Below are 20,837 nucleotides of genomic sequence, written 5' to 3'. Positions count from 1 at the left end.
TAGATGGCACCCGACTCGTGTGCCCTGTTGGAAACTGGATCAACCAAGCTAGTTCTCTTTCACTGCTCTTGCAGAACTTGATCCTGCCATTGTCTGTAAGCCATCAATAGATGGCTGTGTGGCAGCTGTAACTGTTTTTTTCCAAGCATCTGCTCAATGTATTCCTAAAACCTTGACATATTTTCCACGATATCCTCGTTCATGGTGAAATCTTGCCTGCCACATGGCATGGAAGGCTCAAAAATGGGCCTGGAATGCTTTTCGTAGGTATCCCACACTCTTACACCAAAGCACTGTCTTTACTATGTGCTTTGAAACTTCGTTCCTTACCAGAGCATCCCACATGGAGTTGTGTTTTCCTTCCTCAGTTGGCTATACTTTTTCAGAACAGATGATCTGCTGTTGCTCCTTTTGGCCTTTGTATCCAGATGCAGTGGGATGAATTGGGTCCATCCTTGGATAACATTTCTGTATCCACTGGTCAGCCCATTCCACCATGGCTTTTTACAGTCCCCAAATGTGACCTATCTTTAAGTTATCTTAGAAAAGCAGACACTCCTGATTGGAAATACTGTCTGTTATTTGATGAACATCTTTTGAACCATTCTTTCATTCCTATTTATACAGGTGGTTCAAAATCAGGTGGCTGTGTGTGCTCTGCCATGGTTTGTTGTGGTTCAGTGGTTGTGTGCAGAATCCCCTCTACAGGATCTGTGTTCACTACTGAACTGTATGCCATTTCTCTTGCCCTGGATCACATAGAGGCTAAACAGTACTGAAACTGCACTATTTATACTTACTCTCTTAGTTCTCTACTGGCTCTGGAATTGCTTCACATTAGTTCACACCCTGTTCTTGCCAATATTCAAAACCAACTGATTTGTTTCTCTTTAACATCTTCTTCTATCCAGTTTTTCTGGATACAGGGCCACGTTGGTATTCATGGGAACAACCTTGCCAACACTGCAGGTAAATCTATCTGCTCTGGCACTATCACCACTATGCTTGTTCCATTCATGGACTATGTTCTTGTATTCAAGGCTCAGCTCCATACCAGCTGGCAGTTGACTAGGAGTGAGCAACATGAAAACAAGCTTTTCCAAATAAAACCTTATATTGGACTTTGGCCGTCTTACTTCTGTAAAGATTGAAAAGAGGAAGTTGTTCTAACTAGACTACACATTGGTCACAGTTTTTTTAACTCGTTTTTTCTTTTATCTGGAACTGATGCACCAATGTGTAGAGTCATCTGTGTGACATTCAGGTCACAATAAGCCACATTTTACTTTCTTGCCGTCATTATGACTCTCAACGATGGCACCATTTTAAATATGTTCCTTCCCAAGATTTTGTGATGATGAGAAAAATGTATATATAAAAACGGCTGGTATGGATAGAAAAAGCTCTACCTCGAGGAGCAAATGTTTTGACCTTCCCAAGATTTTCCCATAATGTTACAGTGTTATTGGTGATGGTGACACTGTCCACCTTGATAATGTTTTTAGTTTTTTAAAGGCCATTAATATTTTTAATGCCATTCAAGTATTTTAATTTATACATTAGACCTTTATTAATGTGATTAACTTTTAAGAATAACAGTCCATCTAGTTCGATTTGAAATTAGAAAATGGTCATAACGTGAAATAACTCAGAACCAGGACTGGAAAGGCCAATTTTAGGTGACTGACGGTGGTTTTTGTACTTACCTGTTAGACTTCCTGCTGAGTTAAGATAATTACAATTATGCTACAGAAAGTCCTTTACAACTTGTATTACTGTAGTTTTTCTCTTAACGCTGTAGACTAGATGTAAACATCGGTTTTATGCTATATATGTTTTTTCTTAACTTTGTTTTACTTTAATTTCCTTTTATGAATTTTACTAAATTTACTTTAATTTTAACTTTATACCAGATATTTGGCACAGATAGGCTAGCTGCTTTGTGCCATAAAACAAACAACATATCAACCAACCAACCAATATTTCAAATCACACGTTTGGTAATTACTGTAATACAGGCATACGTACCCATCCCCAGTGACAAGAAAAGTTAAAGTTGATCTATCAATTTGTTATTTCATGGACTTTAAAAAGGTTAATTGTGTTGCATTTAGTTTTACTCAGAGCCAAAGCTCTGAGCTACTTATGCTGTTCACTGTGAAAAGTTAATTGTTGAACATTTCAGTCATTCTGAGAGCAGCTGAACAATAACATACAGTAAATCTACATTGTTATTCTTCATGTTATATCACATCTTGAAATGTAAGTGATGGAATGATTAATTCCTAACAAGTTAGTGTAGAATATCTTGATTGTGAATTACCATTTGACTTCAACGTTCATATCTTGTGATGACGAGAAACACTTGGAGTAAACTTGTGTCCCAGGATGGCTTTTATGAGTATTAACACTTTTACTAATAAAACAGAGAACAATATTTTGACCTTTTTAGGTCATCTCTAGGTTTAAAAAAAGGTTTTTGGATCAGTGAGCATTCTTGTATCATTAATTTATTTTTGCTCAGACTGGCACTAGCTTTGAATTTATCTGATCTCAATTCACATATACCTATACTTGAAATATTAAATTTTTAAAACAGTCTTGATGTGATAAAGTGCTGAAATTGTGTTTGGAATCCAAAAATTCTTTTTAATTTTTAATTATTGGTGTATCTTGGGAAAAAAAAAATGTAGCTGCAGTGAATAATTATTCATTATGTGGGGAATAATGTTAGCACTAATGAATTCAGTTCATGCAAAAGCAGGATTTGGAAAATGTTACCTGATAACATAAAGGTTAATATTATTGTGGATATTTGCTTTGCAACATTTTAGGATTTTATGATTAGAGGGCTGTTAAAACAGATTTATCCATCCATTATTGTTTCAAGAACATCTGGCTAGAAAATTTTTTAATCTGCACACAGGTGAAGTTGATGATGAAAATGACATACCACCAGAAAGAGACTGGTCAGTTTATTGGAGACTGTTATTTCCAAAAGTTTCTCAGAAAGACATAGAAAATTATTTGAAAAAATATAAAGGTAGGCACAATGTTTAATTATGTAATATTTTATAGTAATTGCTTCTTACATGCAGCTAAAAATGTGTTTTGTATTTCAATGTAAAGTTTAAAGTGCTATTGAGGCCCAAAATATTTCCAAGAAAAAATGATGTGATACAGTGAAGACTGTCTAGACTGTTATCTTCCTGCTGAATACAGTAGCAATCATACTCGTTAATTAAAAGTGTTAGTAACTTTATCCAAAGTATTTTAACCATGAGCTCTGGCTTGGGGTCAGGTACTTTTAAACCGAAACACCTGCCATGTTCTTTCCTCTACTCTTCAAATTGCCCCTTAATACTGCTCAGGCTTTCTTTGACATCTTAAACAATTATAAACAAATTTTACTTCTTATTTAGCATTTGTATGCCTAAAATTTCTTATTATAATTTTGTTAAATTTTTGTTCATGTAAATCTTTTTTTCATATTTCATTCAAAATTAATTACTTTTTATATCAATATTTAGTTTCCCTTCATTGTTACTGTTCTGATATGATTATCAGTAAATATGAGAATTTCATAAAACAATTTTTTGTTATGTGAATCGGTAATGTAAGATAGGGCTAAGATAGTAATTTGATTAGTTTTCATAAAGTTTGTCTTCCACACTGTTTGATAAAAAAAAATTACAATGTTAAGAAATGTGTGAGTGGTTTGATTATGATGAAAGTTAATGACAGCTTGTTTAGATTTTCAAAGTTCATGTATTTAGTAACCATTAACTAGCCTTTTTTGCACCAAAATTATCTTCAGATAAAGATGGGTATTTTAAAAGTATTGTTGAAATAAAATCATGTTTCCTATATTTTTAATTGTTTATAGAAGTATTATTCTGGCTGTAAAGACAATGTTTTTAAATTTAACAAAAAATAACTACCTATGTTCTATATGGCCTTATTTATTGAGATTCCAGCTTTGAGGTTATGAACTGGAATTGTAAGGTGTAATTGATGTGAATATTAAAAATTTAGTCATTTGTGTTGGAAGAGTAAGCTTCAATAATATTCACTGTTAGGAACTGACTTGAATGTAAAGGTTTTAGAATGTTGATCAGAGCTGTAATGATTCATCTAACTTGCAGTTCATTGGTGACTACATGTGATGCAGTTTGGTTTTCCTTTTTCTGGAGGTGTTTTTCTATGTTATATAGAAATAAATGCTTTGGATAATATAAATTTCATATGTATGCAAAAACGGCTCGTTTGGGTTGAGAAAATATTTTACGTAGAAGAGAGAACAACGTTTCGACCTTCTTCGGTCATCGTCAGGTTGTGTTTTTCTTAGTGTATTTGTACTTACCTGTTACCATAATGTCTGAACTAGCATACTGTACACCACTATTAACAGTATACGCTCACACAATTGTTAAGAAACTAAGAAATTGAAACCAAAGAATTATCAATAGAAGAAATGACATCTATTTTATTCAACAATGTAGAAAAGAACAACTAACCCCTAATTTTGTAAAGGTAAAACTTTCAAAAAAATTTTAATAAATGCACAAACATTATCCAAAATTTACAGAAAAAACTATTTAAAGCCATGTTGAACACAAAATACAAAGAACTACATGACTTACAAAAACAAAAAATGAACCTAGACCATCAACTGCCATGCTGCATTAAACCAGAGATTTACGGACTTATACAATGAAACATAAACCAAATCAATACTAAGAATGACAGAGACAAAAAGATCTGCCACAACAAAAAACTAGAAAAACTAAGATGCAAACAACAGAAAAGGCATCAACACGACAAACTGTTGACTAACCTCATAATTCACAGATCTGACCGACAATTAAACACAGACGAGATACATCTACTTAACAAAGGACTCAACTTTGCAATAGCTCCTAGGTACATTCCAACCATAGAAATCAAAACATGTTTAGAAGATCTCGCCAGGAGACTTGTAACACTTTCTACGGAAAACAAAAACAAGAAAACCACAAACAACCAACAGAAAGAAGACAACTTAGATAATTTTATTAACATCCAACAGCCAAACTTCCCAGGTAAAATTAAAAATTTATATTTTCCAGAAACACCTAAAAACAACATCTTAAACGATTTGTTCAAAGAATTTTCTCACAAAACCATCAACATAATTTCACAAAACAGAAAGCTGAAAAACAATCTTACAAAAAGACATTAATTCCATTAAAAACCTAAAACAAGACAAAAACATAAATTCTAAAAGCAGATAAAGGTAACGCTATAGTCATAATGAACACGAATGAATACATCCAAAAAATGAAGAACATCCTATCAGGCACGGACAAATTTAAATCAATACACACATATCCAACAAAGACACACGAGACACAACTGAACAAATTTCCTTCATTAATACTGCTGCTTAAGATGCCTGCAGCTTTTGTAATATTGCTATAGAATACACTTCACTTAGTTCTGAAGTTAATACTACTACAGATGAAGAAAGCCAACACAATTTCACAAACACTTTATTCCTACTTACGTAAAACCGACTCACGCACACCACAAATATACGGCATCCCCAAACCTCATAAACCAGATTGCCCATTACGACCAATAATGTCCACATATGAATCGTTTAATTACAATCTGGGTAAATACAAAGCATGGGCATTCTCCAAATATGTAACATCAGCCAGTTCATTCATCAAAGACTCTCTTAATTTCAAGTCTAATCTAATCAACTTAATCATAAAGCCTTAATGGCCAGTTTCAATGCTATATCCCTCTTTACAGAAGTTCCAACCACTGAAGCCTGCAAGATAGCCTTAGAACTCTATATTCGAGACCCTAACCCAACTGTAGACGTTCCCAGCAATCAATTAGCAACCCTCATAGAATTCACCACTATAAAGACAAACTTCACATTCAACAACCACAACTATATACAAACAAATGGTCTAAGCATGGGCAACCCAGTATCACCAGTTCTAGCCAATATTTTTATGACACAAGTTGAAACACAAGTAATTAACACAGCATTACATCCACCACTATACTGGTACAGATATGTAGATGACACGGTTGCAGGATTCAGATCTACAGAACACACACTTTATTTTTTCAATCACATTAACTGTATACATCCCAACATTAACTTCACATGTGAACAGGAAGAAAGCAATCAAATATCATTTATTAATCTCAAAATTACAAGAACTGATACACAATTTAAAACAGGAATCCACTGAAAAATCTCCCATACTGGACTATACATTCCTTGGGACTCAGCACATGAAACAAAATAAAAACTCAACATACTAAGAAACCAAATAAACACAGCCATAAAACTATGCTCACCAGATAAAATTAACAATGAATTAGACAAAATAAAACAATACTTCATCAACATCAATAAGTTTCCTCCACAAACTGTAGAAAACATTATACGCACACACCTAAACAGAAAGCAAAATCAACCAACAAAAGTAAATATATCTCACGAATCAAAAAATCAGGAAACCATATACTGCTGCATACCATATATTTCCGACATCAACAGACAAATAACCAACATTTGGCAAAAAACTAGTAACAAAATATGACATTTCAGTTAATACCCAATTTATTCAAAATCCAGGCACAAAACTGAGGTCTATACTATGTAAAAACTACACTGACAAACACCACACCAACATTATTTATAAAATACAATGTGATAACTGCCACGACTTCTATATTGGAGAAACAAGTAGAAAAATGGAAACCAGATTCAAAGAACATAAAAAGTCACCTTCACACGTTTTCGAACACTGCAAGTCAAATGAACACAACATAACCATAGAAAACACCCAAATACTAAATAAAGGAACAAACATAAACAAATGGAAAATTAAAGAAGCCTTACTTATACAACAACTTAAACCCAAAATAAACCAATATAAAGGAATGCCTTTATACCTATATTAAATATAAAATAAAATTATATATTCAAACAGCTAACACTGCCCTATACATTCCGAAACTCGGTTACACAACCCCTTCCAAACGTGAACCTGACGATGACCGAAGAAGGTCGAAACATCGTTCGCTCTTCTACGTAAAATATTTTCTCAACCCAAACGAGACGTTTTTGCATACATATATCCCTACAAATGGGTTTTCTCGACATCACTGATATAAATTTCAACTTCTCTATGCAAGCATTTGTTCAGGCTTATGTATTGTATAACCATTTTAAGTATAGATTTAAATATTTTAAGTAAAACTGCTTAGAATGTACTTCTTGTGAATACAATGTATCAAATCATCAAATAAACAGTAAATCAAACTATTATGTACTGTGGCAAGAATGGCTTCCTCATTGAAGCATAAGAATAGAAAATGCAATTTAGTGCTACAAATTAGTTGTTTGGAAATATTTTAGGTTTGAAGTTTTGGATGTAAATGAAGTAAGAAAAACTGATTATTCAAAAACAATGTGTGCAATTTATGAGATGGAAGTCATTTATAAAATGGGAACAGTATTAAATGTGGCCACACACCTGAGAAAAAAACATGTTATAATAAATTAAGGAATTTAAAGGTAAGCTGTCACAAGTTTCACTTAGTGTAAGCAGTAAAGGGTTCTGTACTCCTCAGCTAAAACTTCAGGAAGTATTTGAAACTAAATTAAACCTGAGCAGTCTAAAGGGAGAAGTGAGCTATTAGGATCTTTATGGGTGAAGATATGAGACTATTTTCAGTGGTCTATAATTAAACTCTTTAAGATCTTTCTAAGACTTGCATTTGTGTGTAGTGATTTCAAAGATAAGTTTGATGTTGAACTAAAAGGTGCTTCATCTGTTGTTTTTTTTTGTGATAGATTGACTTCTAGATCTGCTGTAAACTGAATTACTGTTATTGACCATTTTATGAGCATCAACTGGAAAATAAATGTTCTATAATTAAGAAAGTTAAATGAGATGCATGCAGAAGAGCGTGTGGCAGATGTGTTGTCAGAGTAGTTGAAAAAATAGCTTATTTTTCCACAAACGTTCAGTGGCTAAACTGAAAACAAATAAGCTTAATTTAAGAAAGCTGAGAAATGCTGCTGACATACTTCTGCTCTTTCTGAAATTTTAACACCGTTCCTTACTTACAGAAATATGTTAACTTCATTTAGGGTGTATTCCTCTGAAGTTTCAGTCTTTATAGGTATTTTAAGACCTTAATGTGTGTGTGTGTGTGTGTATTTTTGATGAATTATTAAAATGCCACAGGGGCAGTAAATTATGAAACATGTCCAGGATCATGAAAATAATTTGTAACAGCATGATTCATAAGAGTTAACTTTCATATGTGGAAACAAAATAACATAATGGGAAATATTCCATGGTCACTATAAGTTTCTAACCACTTGTGGGAATGGATATAATTATGCACGATGTAAAAAAAATGAAGGTGAAAGATGACCTTTATTTTCCATTCAATATTTTTGAAATGCCTCATCAGAAGGTGGTGTAGCAAACAAGGTGTTAAAATTGGCCTGTAAATAAAAATTCCTCAAATTCCTACCTTGATATTTTAGAGATAATACTTTTTTTCAGTATGTGATAGTCAACAATGCTATCAATATAAAGATACGTATATCTGATTAATGCAAAGTAGGCTGCTTTTAAATAGTGGAATTGTAGGACAGCTGATGTTGATGTACCCATTTTAAATTATAATTAGGAAACTTAGAGTAGCTGAATGTGAAGAACAAACTTCATCTGTGTTGAAAATATCTACCCCACTTCTAGTTAGTATTTGTAAAATTGTAGAAGGAAAGCCACAGAAAATATGGTTTTACAGCCATAATATTTTAGTGAGGCATGGATTGTTTAAGAACAGGAAATTATTTTAATACATGAACCAAGAGAATACAATGATTGAAACCACTAATGAAGTGGTTCCAGGAAAAGGAACCATGATGGTTATTCTCTTCATCAGTTTCATTGTGCAACATAAATTATGAATAAAAAATACCTTGGCATTTGCTATTTTGTAAAGAAATATGATGTTTAGATTTTTAAACAGTTTTATTGCGTTATGAACAGATTCAAGTATACTCTTTGCAATTACAACACCTTGGAATAAAAGTAAAATCATTATGGTTATGGTTGGCAAGTCTCAAATGAAAAAGTAAATGTTAAAAGTGTCTACCAAGATAATTAGTCAGTATTTCATCACTAACTCTCAAGCTGGTCTCAATAAAACTGATTAAAAGTAAAGAAAAACATGGTTTTTATTTTGAGATAATTAAAAATGATGGAAAATAGGAGAGGCGAGTGTTTTGTTGTGAGAGAAAATATAGCTATGAGTGTGGTTTGGATAGATTATTAAAACAGTGCATAATCTTTTTAAATCTACTTAAGAGGTTATGGTTTATAATTTAGGATTAGAGGGAGAAAAGAATGTATGGTTTGTATAACTGATTAAAACAGTTTCTAATCTTTTCTAGATGTAACTAAAAGTTTATGATTTATAATTTAGGATCAGAGGAAGAGAAGGAAGATTTAAAAACCTACTACGAGAGATTTGAAGGAGACATGGATAAAATTAGTGAGCATGCACCTGGATATGATGTTGATGAAGAAGAAAGATACAGAGAAATTATCAAGACATTAATTAAGGAAAAACAAGTAAAAGCTTATAAGAATTTCACCAGTGAGACAAAGAAAAAACAAAAGAATAGGAAGAAGAGGGTAATGTTTGTTATAATTTACATAAATACAAAAACGAAGAGTGACATTATTTTCTGTGTGGCTTGTGCACTCATCGATGATAATTTCATAAAAAGAAATTACTTGTCTAATATTAGTGTTTCAGACACTTTGGTAACAACTCAGAAATAATTGTTGTATTTCTTTGTTCTGATGGTCTGTTAATGCACAAATTGGAAAGTTTATTAGTTAAATATATGATAAAAATAAACTATCTGGGAACTTTTCAGTAAGTGTTTTAATTAATTTGAATAAGAGGTGAATTATTAGTGAACAATTTGTACAGTAAAATATTCAATGCTCAGTGTATATATTTTAGTTTGTTTATTTAGGTATAAATATAGTATTGATAAAACTAAATACTTAAGCTAATTACAGGTAGGTAATGTGCATTATTAGCTGTATTGTTTTTGTTATTCAATAAGTACAATAAAGATGAGATTTAATAAAGTTTAGCTGCAACGTGAAGATTAGTTGTTAAAATAGATATATTGATTTAATACATTAATGGCTTTATCGATTAATTAGTAACTAATTCTTGTTTAATTGTGCAATTTCTTTGTATTACTTAAAAGAAAAACAATCTAATATTTATTGTAATATTTCCAATAGTAAATCACTATTTACCTGTCTTTTTCAGTCAAGAAGCAGTAACAAATCATTTGAATAAAATATCCTTTATGTAGTTGGAGCTTTTGAATCATCTTTTTCTTTCAGTCACTTTACAAAACCCAAATAAAAAGGCTAAATAGTGTCTGACAAGATATTAAACAGTCAGAAAGATGTATGTTATAGTTTAAAAATTTCCATTTCAAAGAGTGATAGTTTCACCCTTTTGCAACAGGTCACTGGTCAAAGGCCATGCCATCTTGTTTGTTGACTTGCATTCAAAATTTTATTGAACTTCTATTTTATAAATTTATGTCAGTAAGTTTGGAATCAACTTGTGGATAGTAATTCCAAGTTTAATGTTATGCAAGTTAGTTTCTTAATTTAAAAGTAAATATTAAATGTACCAAAATATAGATTTTAGTGAGCTATGTGGTATGTTGAATGCAGCACTGTTTAAAATGAGACAGTTGTGATGTCAAAATACTATGTCTTTAGTTTTGTACAAATTAGGAACTCTAATAATATTGACAAGCTATAATATAAAATAAGAACCTTGTACCTTTTTATTTTGCTGAGGTTTGGCTTATGTACTGAATTAAACATGGTAGCCCCATTCAACTCTTTCCATTTTTTGAAATGGTCTTTTATACACTCTTACTACAATATAGGACTTGTGAATAACCAATCTACAGCTTAGAATGTCCTCTTAGTGCTTTTCTCAGCCATTTTAACCTGTGAAAAGGGTACTATGTTTTTTTGAACAAAGATTTCATGAAAGTAGGTTTTGTTTTTAGATTGCTCAAAATTCCATATTTTTTAAATCTAAATGCATCTTAGTTACTAAACACAATAAATTATAGTGGAATTCTATGGTCTCAGTATAGTTTTTTTTTTTTTGTTATTCAGCTGTGTGTGTATGTGTGTATATAACTTAAATATAGTTGTTTGGTATCCTCCATGTGCAAAATTTTAAAAAGCTTAGCAACCTATGCCAAGCAGTAACTGAGTTCAAAGATCATAGGTAGATAATTATTTACTTTACTTCTTGATTTATAGTTTTGTATTTTAAGAAAAATAAGTTTAATAATTTATTTCTAAATATCAATAAAATATAAACATATATAATGTATAATAATTAAAATGTGACTGTATATTACAAAATACTGGTCCATTAAAAAAAACTGCCAAGACAGGGAGGACTAAAGGTCAGTCTTATATTACTGGATTGTAACATGAGTACACATGCACCTTATTAATGCAAGTTATATAATGTTAGCTAGGCATGACTGGAAGGTCTATAATTAAAAATAAATGCATATATAAATATCTAGCATTATGAGACTTTAAGCTACTTTGACGAAATATTTGTATTTTTGTGTTATTATATATAGTCATTCAATCACAAAAGAGCATAAATTTTATTTCTTGTTTATTTCTGATGGTTAGAGTATAGAAAATAACAAAATATAAAGTCTTACTGTAAACAAACATTTGAAATGTATTTAGGAGGTTTTAGAGGTTAGGCAAATAATTTGTGATTTCTGGGACAAAATAGTTTTCTTAATCATAACATAAAATTAATTTGTGCTCAAACTAGTAACAAAACACTCTTTTCACAAACAAATCTTTAAAAGTCTACCAAATTTTGTGAAGATACACATGCTGTATAAAAAGGTATAATGCAAATAGTTAACATGCAGATGTGTAGACGAACTAGTGTATTATACTGAGCCCATCTCAAAAGGGTTCATTCAGTTCAGATTATGTACTTGGCAATTGGGGATGTACCTATTGAGGTTACCCCTTATGCTACTCCACTCATGGAGTTTTTTCAGTGAGGCACATCTCCACTCGCAAAGATGGAGTTACACTGCCGACATATATCCTCGTTTTGACATTTACATCACCACATGCACCTGCCACCATCAAGGCAGGTTATCTAAATTGCAGAGTACAGCTGTACATTTCAAACCCTCTCCGATGTTTCTAATGTCAGAGGTTTGGCCACTCAAAGACGTCATGTTGTGGTTCCCTGACATGTGCTCGTTGTGGTGGCAAAGACTGTGATGCCGATAAGTGTGATACAGAGCTACATTGTGTCCTTATTGTGAAAACGACTAATAACATCAGTTAACCTGAGACTCAAATTGCTGTCCGCCATTTCATCTCGGACATGTGCTGCTGCACTTCGTTCCACAACTACAGTGGGAGTGCAAACAGATCTCTCTGTGCCTCCAAGAGAATTGTTTTCAAAACAAATGAAAAGCCTTTTGATCTCCATGGTTAAAAAGGTTGATGAATCAACTTCTACACCCATCTCTGTTCCTCCCATACATTCCAACAAACCCCAAGATCCACATCCTTTGGTTTCAAATACAGGCATTTCTTCAGATACATCTTTTTCTCCCACTCCAAGATGCAAAACAGTCATTCGTTTGCCTCTTCAGTCACTGGAATCCCCTTCCAACAACAAAGACCTGCCCAATCGACTCAAGGCAGGATCCATGGAGGTTGATAGGCCTCTGAATGAGGACAGTAAGGAAAAAAAATGTGGTCGTAAACAGAAGGGTTCTCCAGCCACTTCACCTACCCGTCATTAAAAATGGCCACCTTGATACAATGGAACTGTCGAGTTTTACGTTCTAATCTGGATGACATCAAAACACTGATTGCTTCCTACCATCCTGTATATCTTTCCTTACAAGAAACATTTCTAAAACCTGCCAGTACAGTCACCTTTCAGCAGTTTTCTCTGTACAGAAATGACAGGCTGTGTGATGGATGAATACATGGAGGGGTGGCACTGTTGGTTGATCAGCATGTGCCCACCCTGTCTTTGTCACTCAACACATCCTTGGAGGCCGTATCCATCCGTGTATCTTTGGGTCATACCATCACCGTTTGTTCTCTCCACCTGTCCCCTGGAGAGACATATGTTCAATCAGACCTTGATGCTCTCGTTGAACAGCTACCATCTCCCTTTCTAATCCTGGGGTTCTTTAATGGACATCATCCCCTCTGGGGAAGTGCTGTTATTGATAGGAGTGGTCGTTCTGTAGAGCGTATGCTCTCTGATCACAATCTTTCTCTTTTCAATACTGGTTCTTCCTCTTACCTTCACGCATCTTGTCAGTTCTTTACTGCTGTTGATCTCTCGATTTGCTCTCCTTCATTACTCTCCCATTTTTCATGGAGGGTTGACAATAATCCACTAGGCAGTGCTCATTTTCCTATACTTTAGAGAGAGACTGACCATGGTCGATGCCACCCTACCTGCGTGCCCCGGTGGAAGCTGGATCAAGCAGACTGGTCCACTTTCACTGCTCTTGCAGAACGTGATCCTGCCATGGTGAGTCAGCCATCAATAGATGACTGTGTGGCAGAGGTAATTGACTGTGTTATACAAGCAGCTGCTCAGTGTATTCCTAAATCCTTGACACATTTTCCACAATATCCTTGTCCGCAGTGGAATCCTGCCTGCCACGTGGCACGGAAGGCTGAAAAACAGGCCTGGGATACTTTCCGTAGACATCCCACACTTTCTAACCTTATCGCTTTCCAGTAGGTCCATGCACATGCTAGGTGGGTAAGATGTCAAAGCCAGAAGGAATCTTGGATTAAGTTCACAACTAGCATATCTTCTACCACCAGTTCCAAGATCGTATGGGACGAGATTCAAAATGTCAGTGGGCACTGTAATCTTGTCCCCCTCTCTGATGACCAAGAGGTAGTGGATGTCTGGAGCATTGCCAATACTAGGTGAAAGCTTTTGCCGGGTATTTAGCACTTCTGCTTGTTCCTCCACTTTCTTGGCCATCAAGGCTTGGGCAGAGCGTTCACCTCTTTTCTTATGAACTGACTGTCTCTTTGACTATAATCGTCCCTTTACACTGGTGGAACTGAAAATGGCCCTTCATCAGTCTGGCAGTACATCTATTGGACCTGATGATGTGCACTATGACATGCTGCACTGTCTCTCTCCTGTTTCTCTTGATATTTTTCTAATTGTTTTTAACTGGATCTGGCAGGAGAATGTTTTTCCTGATGCCTGGTGCCAGGCTATTATCTTACCTTTCTCTAAGCCTGGGAAAGATCCCAAGATTCTTTCAAACTACTGTCCAATTGCTTTGACGAGCTGTCTCTGTAAGACCTAAGAGAGGATGGTTAATGCTCGTCTTGTTTGGTTCCTTGAATCAAACAACCTCCTCTCACCCACCTCGTATGGGTTCTGATGACGTCACTCCACCACGGACCACCTAATTCGACTTGAAACATCAATCAGAGAAGCCTTTCTGAAACGACAACACCTTGTATCAATATTCTTTGACATTGAGAAGACTTATGACAGAACATGGAGGTATGGCATTTTGCGAGATCTCCATATATATGGTTTACATGGCCATTTACCCATGTTTATCAAAAAATATTTAATGGGCAGGAGATTCCAAGTTCGTGTGGGTTCGACACTTTCTCGTTCTTTTGTACAGGAACTTGGGGTCCCTCATGGCTGTCTTGTGAGTGTCACACTTTTCAGTATAAAGATAAATGCCATCACTGAACAACTCCCACTCACTGTTGCAAACGGGCTCTATGTTGATGACTTTCACATCTCGTGTCAATCGTCTAACATGAGATATATTGAGCGGCAACTACAAACTGCCCTCAATCGTGTATTGAAGTGGACCACGGCAAACAGCTTTAATTTCTCTCTCTCTAAAACCATTTGCATGCACTTTTGCCACCAACGGGGTGTTCACCCTGATCCTGAACTCCGTATCGGTGAAGTTTTGCTACCTTTGGTCCCTGAGACAATGTTGTTGGGGGTTATTTTTGACTGTAAGCTGACCTTTACCACACTTAAAGCAGCTACGGGTTAAATGCACAAGAGCACTGAACATCCTCCATGTCCTCTCTACCACTGGTTGGGGAGTGGATCAATGTTCTATGTTAAAGATATATCGTGCTCTTATTCGATTGAAACTTGACTATGGATCAATGGTCTATGGCTCTGCCAGACCCTCGGTCTTAAAGATGCTGAACCCCATTCATTATCAAGGACTTCGACTCTGCACTGGGGCTTTCTGCACCTCCCCAGTTCAAAGCTTATACGTAGAATCTCATAAACCTTCTCTGCACCTTTGCCGTTTGCAACTGTATTTACTATATTCTTCGAAACTTCATTTTTTACCAAAGCATCCCACCTGGGGATGTGTTTTCCTTCCTCAGTGGGCCATACTTTTTCAGAACAGACGATCTGCCATTGCTCCTTTTGGCCTTTGCATCCAGATGCAATTGGATGAATTTTTCTGTCCTTGGATAACATTGCAGAATCCACTGATCAGCCCATCCCACCATGGCTTATTACAGTCCCCAAATGTGACCTTTCTTTAAGTCATCTGAGAAAGGCAGATACTCCCGATTGGAAGTACCGTCTTTTATTTACTGAACATCTTTTGAACAATCTTTCCATTCCAATTTATACGGATGGTTCCAAATCAGGTAATTCTGTGGGCTCTGCCATGGTTTGTTGCGGTTTGGTGGTTGAGCATAGAATCCCCTCTACAGCTTCTGTGTTCACTGCTGAACTGTACACCATATCTCTTGCCCTGGATCATATTGAAACTGAGCAGTACTCCAACTGCACTATTTATACAGACTCGCTTAGTTCTCTACTGGCCCTGGAATCGCTATACCTTGGCTCATACCCTGTTCTCACTGATATTCAAAACCGACTGGCCCATTTCTCATTAACATCTACTTCTATCCAGTTTTTCTGGATACCAGACCACGTTGGTATTCGCAGGAACGAGCTTGCAGATATGGCAGCTAAACCTATCTGCTCTGGCACTTTCACCACTGTGCCTATTCTGTACATGGATTATGGTCCTGTTCTCAAGGCTTGGCTCCGTGCCAGCTGGCATTCCACTTGGAGTGAGCAACGTGACAACAAGCTTTTCCAAATAAAACCCTATATTGGGCTTTGGCTGTCTAGCTTCTGTAAGGTTCGGAAGGAGGAAGTTGTTCTAACTAGACTACGCATTGGTCACAGTTTTTAAACTTATTTTCTTTTATCTGGAACTGATGCACTAGTGTGTCGTTTGTGTAACACTCAAATCACTGTAAGTCACATTTTACTTTCTTGCTATCATTACGACTCTCAAGGACGGCACTATTTTAAACATGTTCTGTCCCAGGGTTTGTCTGTAACATTGGATTGTGTTATTGGTGATGGTGACACTGTCTACCTTGATAAAGTTTTTAGTTTTTTAAAAGCCGTTAACCATTTTAATGTCATTTAAGTGTTTTATATTTATTCATTAAACCTTTTTTATTGTGGTTCCCTTTTAAGAGTCACAATCTGTCTAGTTTGATTTAAATTGAAAAAGGCCATAACATTAACTCGACACCAGGACTGGAAAGGCCAACTTCAGGTGACTAACGCTGCTGTTTGAACTACCCGTTAGTCATCCTGGTGAGTTATTATTACAATTTTGCTGCATTCTTTTAACACTTTTATTACTTTACCTTTTGGTGCAGGCTATAATGACATAATCTGGAACCAGGTCTGAAAGACCAACTTCAGATGACTGATGGTGGTTCTTGTACTTATCTGTTAGTCTTCCTGGCAGGTTATGATCATTACCATTATGCTACAGAAAGTCTTTTACAACTTTGTTGACTGGATGTCAACATTGGTTTTATGCCATTTTATGTTTTTAATTGCTGTTTTGTTTTTACCTTTGTTTTCTTTTATGAATTTTACTACATTTACTTTACTTTTACCTTTTTACCGACATTTGGCTAATTATTATTACGATTTTGCTACATGTCTTTTAAAACTTATATTACTTTACTTTTGATAATGGTTGTTATGACGCATAACCCAGAACCAGGACTGGAATGTCCAACTTCAGGTGACTGACAGTGGTTCTTGTACTTACCTGTTAGTCTTCATGGCGGGTTATGATCATTCCCATTTTGCTAGAGAAAGTCCTTTAAAACTTCTTTTACTCTGCTTTCTCTCTTAACTTTGTGTGTTAACATTGGTTTTATGCTGTTTTGTTTTACCTTCATTTCCTTTTATGTTTTTTTACTACATTTAATTTATTTTTCCCTTTTTACCAGATATTTGGCACAGATAGATAGCCTTGCTGCTTTGTGCCATAAAACACTAATTCAATCAACCAACTGTTTCCAACAATTCAGTGTTTTTCCTTGGGTAAGAAGCCCAAGACTGGACACAGTATTCCAAATGTGGCCTAACCAGTAACCTATACAAAGAAATTACAACCTCTCTAGACTTGTATTCAGTATTTATAGATGCAACATAAAATTCCTATTTACTCTACTACTAGTAACAGCACAGTTCTTAGATGGCTTTAGAAACTGATCAACTATTACACTAAGACCCCTTTAATTCATAACACCTCAGGTTATTTCTTTCCAGAGTATACTTATAATAATACACGTGCATTATCTTCCATTTATTGTAATTAACACTCACCTGCCATTTATTTGCCGAACTCAATAAATGATCTAACTCTTTTTGTGAAGCAGCATTCTCTTTACAACCAGCAATACCCAACACCTTGATGCCATCAGCAAACTTAAGTGATTTATTTTCTATTCCATTTTCTGTCATTGATGCAAGTCAAAAAAGCAGAGGTCCTGAGACTGAGTTCTGAGTTACCATACTTGTGACATTAATCCAGTTTGACTGAACTCAACTGTAACAATCATTTGTTTTCTTTTATGTAGCCATTCTTTTATCCAACTCGTTAACTTATTCTTCACACCTATAGAGATTCTTTTTTTAATACAATCCTTTTGTGTGTCACCTTGTCAATTGCTTTCTGAAAATCCAGACATACTAAATCTACACTCTTCCATCATCAATATAAGCAGTAACTTTTTCAAAGAATATCAAGAAATTTGTGATATAAAATTTTTCCATCAGTGAAACAATGCTAATTATCAAATAAAATTTTGAACATTGTTAAATGACTTTGTAACACACCTTTTAAGAGACTTTTCAGAACTATCCAACAACTGATGTGAGACTAATGGGTCTGTAATTACTGGGATGGTTTTATCACCTACCTTGAAAAGCAGATTTACACTAGTTAAATTCTAATCCTCTAGCACCTGCCCGCTATTCAAAGACTGACAAAAATAATAGTAGTAAGTGGCTTATGTATCAAATCTTTAACCTCCTTCAAAACCCTTGGGGAAATATGTTATGGCCCAGGAACCTTATTGTTTTTAAACTTCCTAATATTTACTTGTCCAGCTAAGAATTAATTCCATCATCTTTAATCTTTAAAAGTTTTATTGCTGCATGTTGACTTTTTCTGTAGACAAGTTATAAAATCAGAAATGTGAGATATTAATTTTATACACACACAACAATGAAATGTTTGTTGAGCAGCATGTATAATTAAGATTTTATAAGAGTAAGAAGTTACGTTTACTCACATGTGCAGTGACTGATATTTTAAAGATAATTATTTTATAAGAGATTTGTATTTAACCAGAAACTACGTGTGATGTGCTTAGAAATTAAAATTTCTGTTAAAAACAGGTTAAATTATTTTCCATCTAGAAGTTAACATATTTTTTTAGTTTAAATATTGTCTGTATTGTGAAAAATATTAACACTTCCAACATACTCTTAAGAATGGTTTCTGCATTTAAAGTTTTTATTTTAAACTTTATTACATGCAACTACACACATAACTGAAAAATCAATTGCTGGCAGCTTGACTTGCAAGATGAGACTGCTTTAGGTCAGCATGAAATGTTCTTTATGGTAAAGTTACTTGTTTCTAAATCTTTTTCAAGGAGTTAAATCATTTAACATTACGGTGTTGTAGTCATGTTTTATTTGTCTGTTAGTTAACAAATCTTAAAACCATGTAAATCAACACAAAAGTATGCTGAGGTATGCCATGTTATTAATGTGTACAGTATTGAATGAATCAGTTGATATATTAATAAAAGTAATTAGATACATACAGGTAATTTATAATAACTTTGAACACAGGCTAGAAAATTTTTAGAGCATTGTTTGCAAAATAGAAGGCTTACTTTTGCCATGCATGATTGGATTTTTTTAAAATATATTTATCTACTTACTTTGACAAACTAATTTTAACATTGTTGTATTTCAGTACCTGGAAGAAGCTACAGAGGCTGAAGAAGTAAAAAAACAGATGGGCTTAAGTGGAGATGGATGTGACATCTCTCTGGAACATGCTATAGCTTCACGGAATCAATCTCGAGAAAAAACATTTGATAACTTAATGAGTAGTCTTGAGGCTAAATACTGTAAGCCAGGAAAACCTAAAGGAAGAGTTGGAAAGAAAAAATAAAAATGAGTTTCTATAATTTTAAGCTCTCTTGGATGATAATTCTGTAATATCTCAGATCAAAAAATTTTTACATAGCTGTTGCATAAGTAAGCATTTACTCTAGGTTGATTTCACTGAGATTTTTTCACCTAAAAGTTATCCCAAATAATTGAGAATAATTACCTAAAGTTAGAACGTTAAATTCTAATAAAAGATAAGATAGTGGTATTTAGTTTCCTACATGTGAGAAATGTGAACTATCTGAATAGGTCTTGCACTATAAAGTTGAAAACATACTTTGTAATCTTAAAATATTTGTGTGTTGACAAGTTGCTTTAATTTTTTACCTGTTTTTATCATCTGTTTAAAATTGTCTTTGTGATACACTTCTGTTATTTGGCTGTTGTGTATGTGTTTAGTGAAAAATATATAATGTATGTGGTTTATGTATATTCTTGAAAGATTGAGGAAAGTTTCTTTGTCTTGAAATTTTAAGATCGTTGTATGTGAACTATGTACCAGACACTTAAGAAAAAATAGAAAGCAATACATTCTTAAACTACTCATTGAGTTGTACAGTTTATAAAGAGTAAGGTGACTCTTAAAATTGTTCATTAGCTGTGCATACAGTTAATTTATTATGTAAACATTAACCACTTTTGTTTGTGTTTTTTTGTAATATTAAGTGTACTATCAGTAACTTTTAGTTTAAAACCTGATTGTGGAGGTTATTGTGTATGAAAAAATTTCTAATAAAAAGAAATTGCTTAATTGTTGGTGTTAGATACATGCGACTGTTTCATGTAAATTTAATATAAAAGTTATGATTGACACAGTTATAAAGTGCAAGTGTTGAATGTTTAGTAGGGATAATTTATTGCAGGTTTGCATATGCAACTCTTGACAAGTCATGTGGTAGTTCAGTTGTTGTGAATTGACATCATGTCACTTGAACCTTTTGTATTTTTCTCATTGCTTTAAGTGAGTCTTGTTACATTATCATATCTCTTAGTTTATAGAAAGTTCTAAGCCTCATTTGAGTCGTAAATTATAAGTGACCAAGTTTGTGCAAGTAAGTTAAGTGAAAGTTGGGCTGTTTGAATATCAGTTTAGCCATAAAGGGCAA

The 20,837-nt window shown here is 34.2% G+C and overlaps 1 protein-coding gene across 1 annotated transcript in view; it reads left to right on the top strand.

Moving 5' to 3' along the window:
- LOC143225066 (dnaJ homolog subfamily C member 9) overlaps positions 1–20,482 on the top strand; it is a 32,325-nt gene extending 11,843 nt beyond the window's left edge. Inside the window, exons 3-5 of the mRNA XM_076453765.1 lie at positions 2,927–3,043; positions 9,520–9,731; positions 19,532–20,482. Coding sequence (XP_076309880.1) covers positions 2,927–3,043; positions 9,520–9,731; positions 19,532–19,732 — 530 coding nt within the window. The 3' untranslated portion in view covers positions 19,733–20,482. The remainder of the gene's footprint in view (positions 1–2,926; positions 3,044–9,519; positions 9,732–19,531) is intronic.
- Positions 20,483–20,837: the final 355 nt, after the last annotated feature.

This window comes from Tachypleus tridentatus, chromosome 9 (assembly GCF_004210375.1).
Source record: "Tachypleus tridentatus isolate NWPU-2018 chromosome 9, ASM421037v1, whole genome shotgun sequence".
Lineage (NCBI taxonomy): Eukaryota > Metazoa > Arthropoda > Merostomata > Xiphosura > Limulidae > Tachypleus > Tachypleus tridentatus.
The sequence above is the reverse complement of the archived record's forward strand: the minus strand, read 5'-3'. Positions and strand labels throughout refer to the sequence as shown.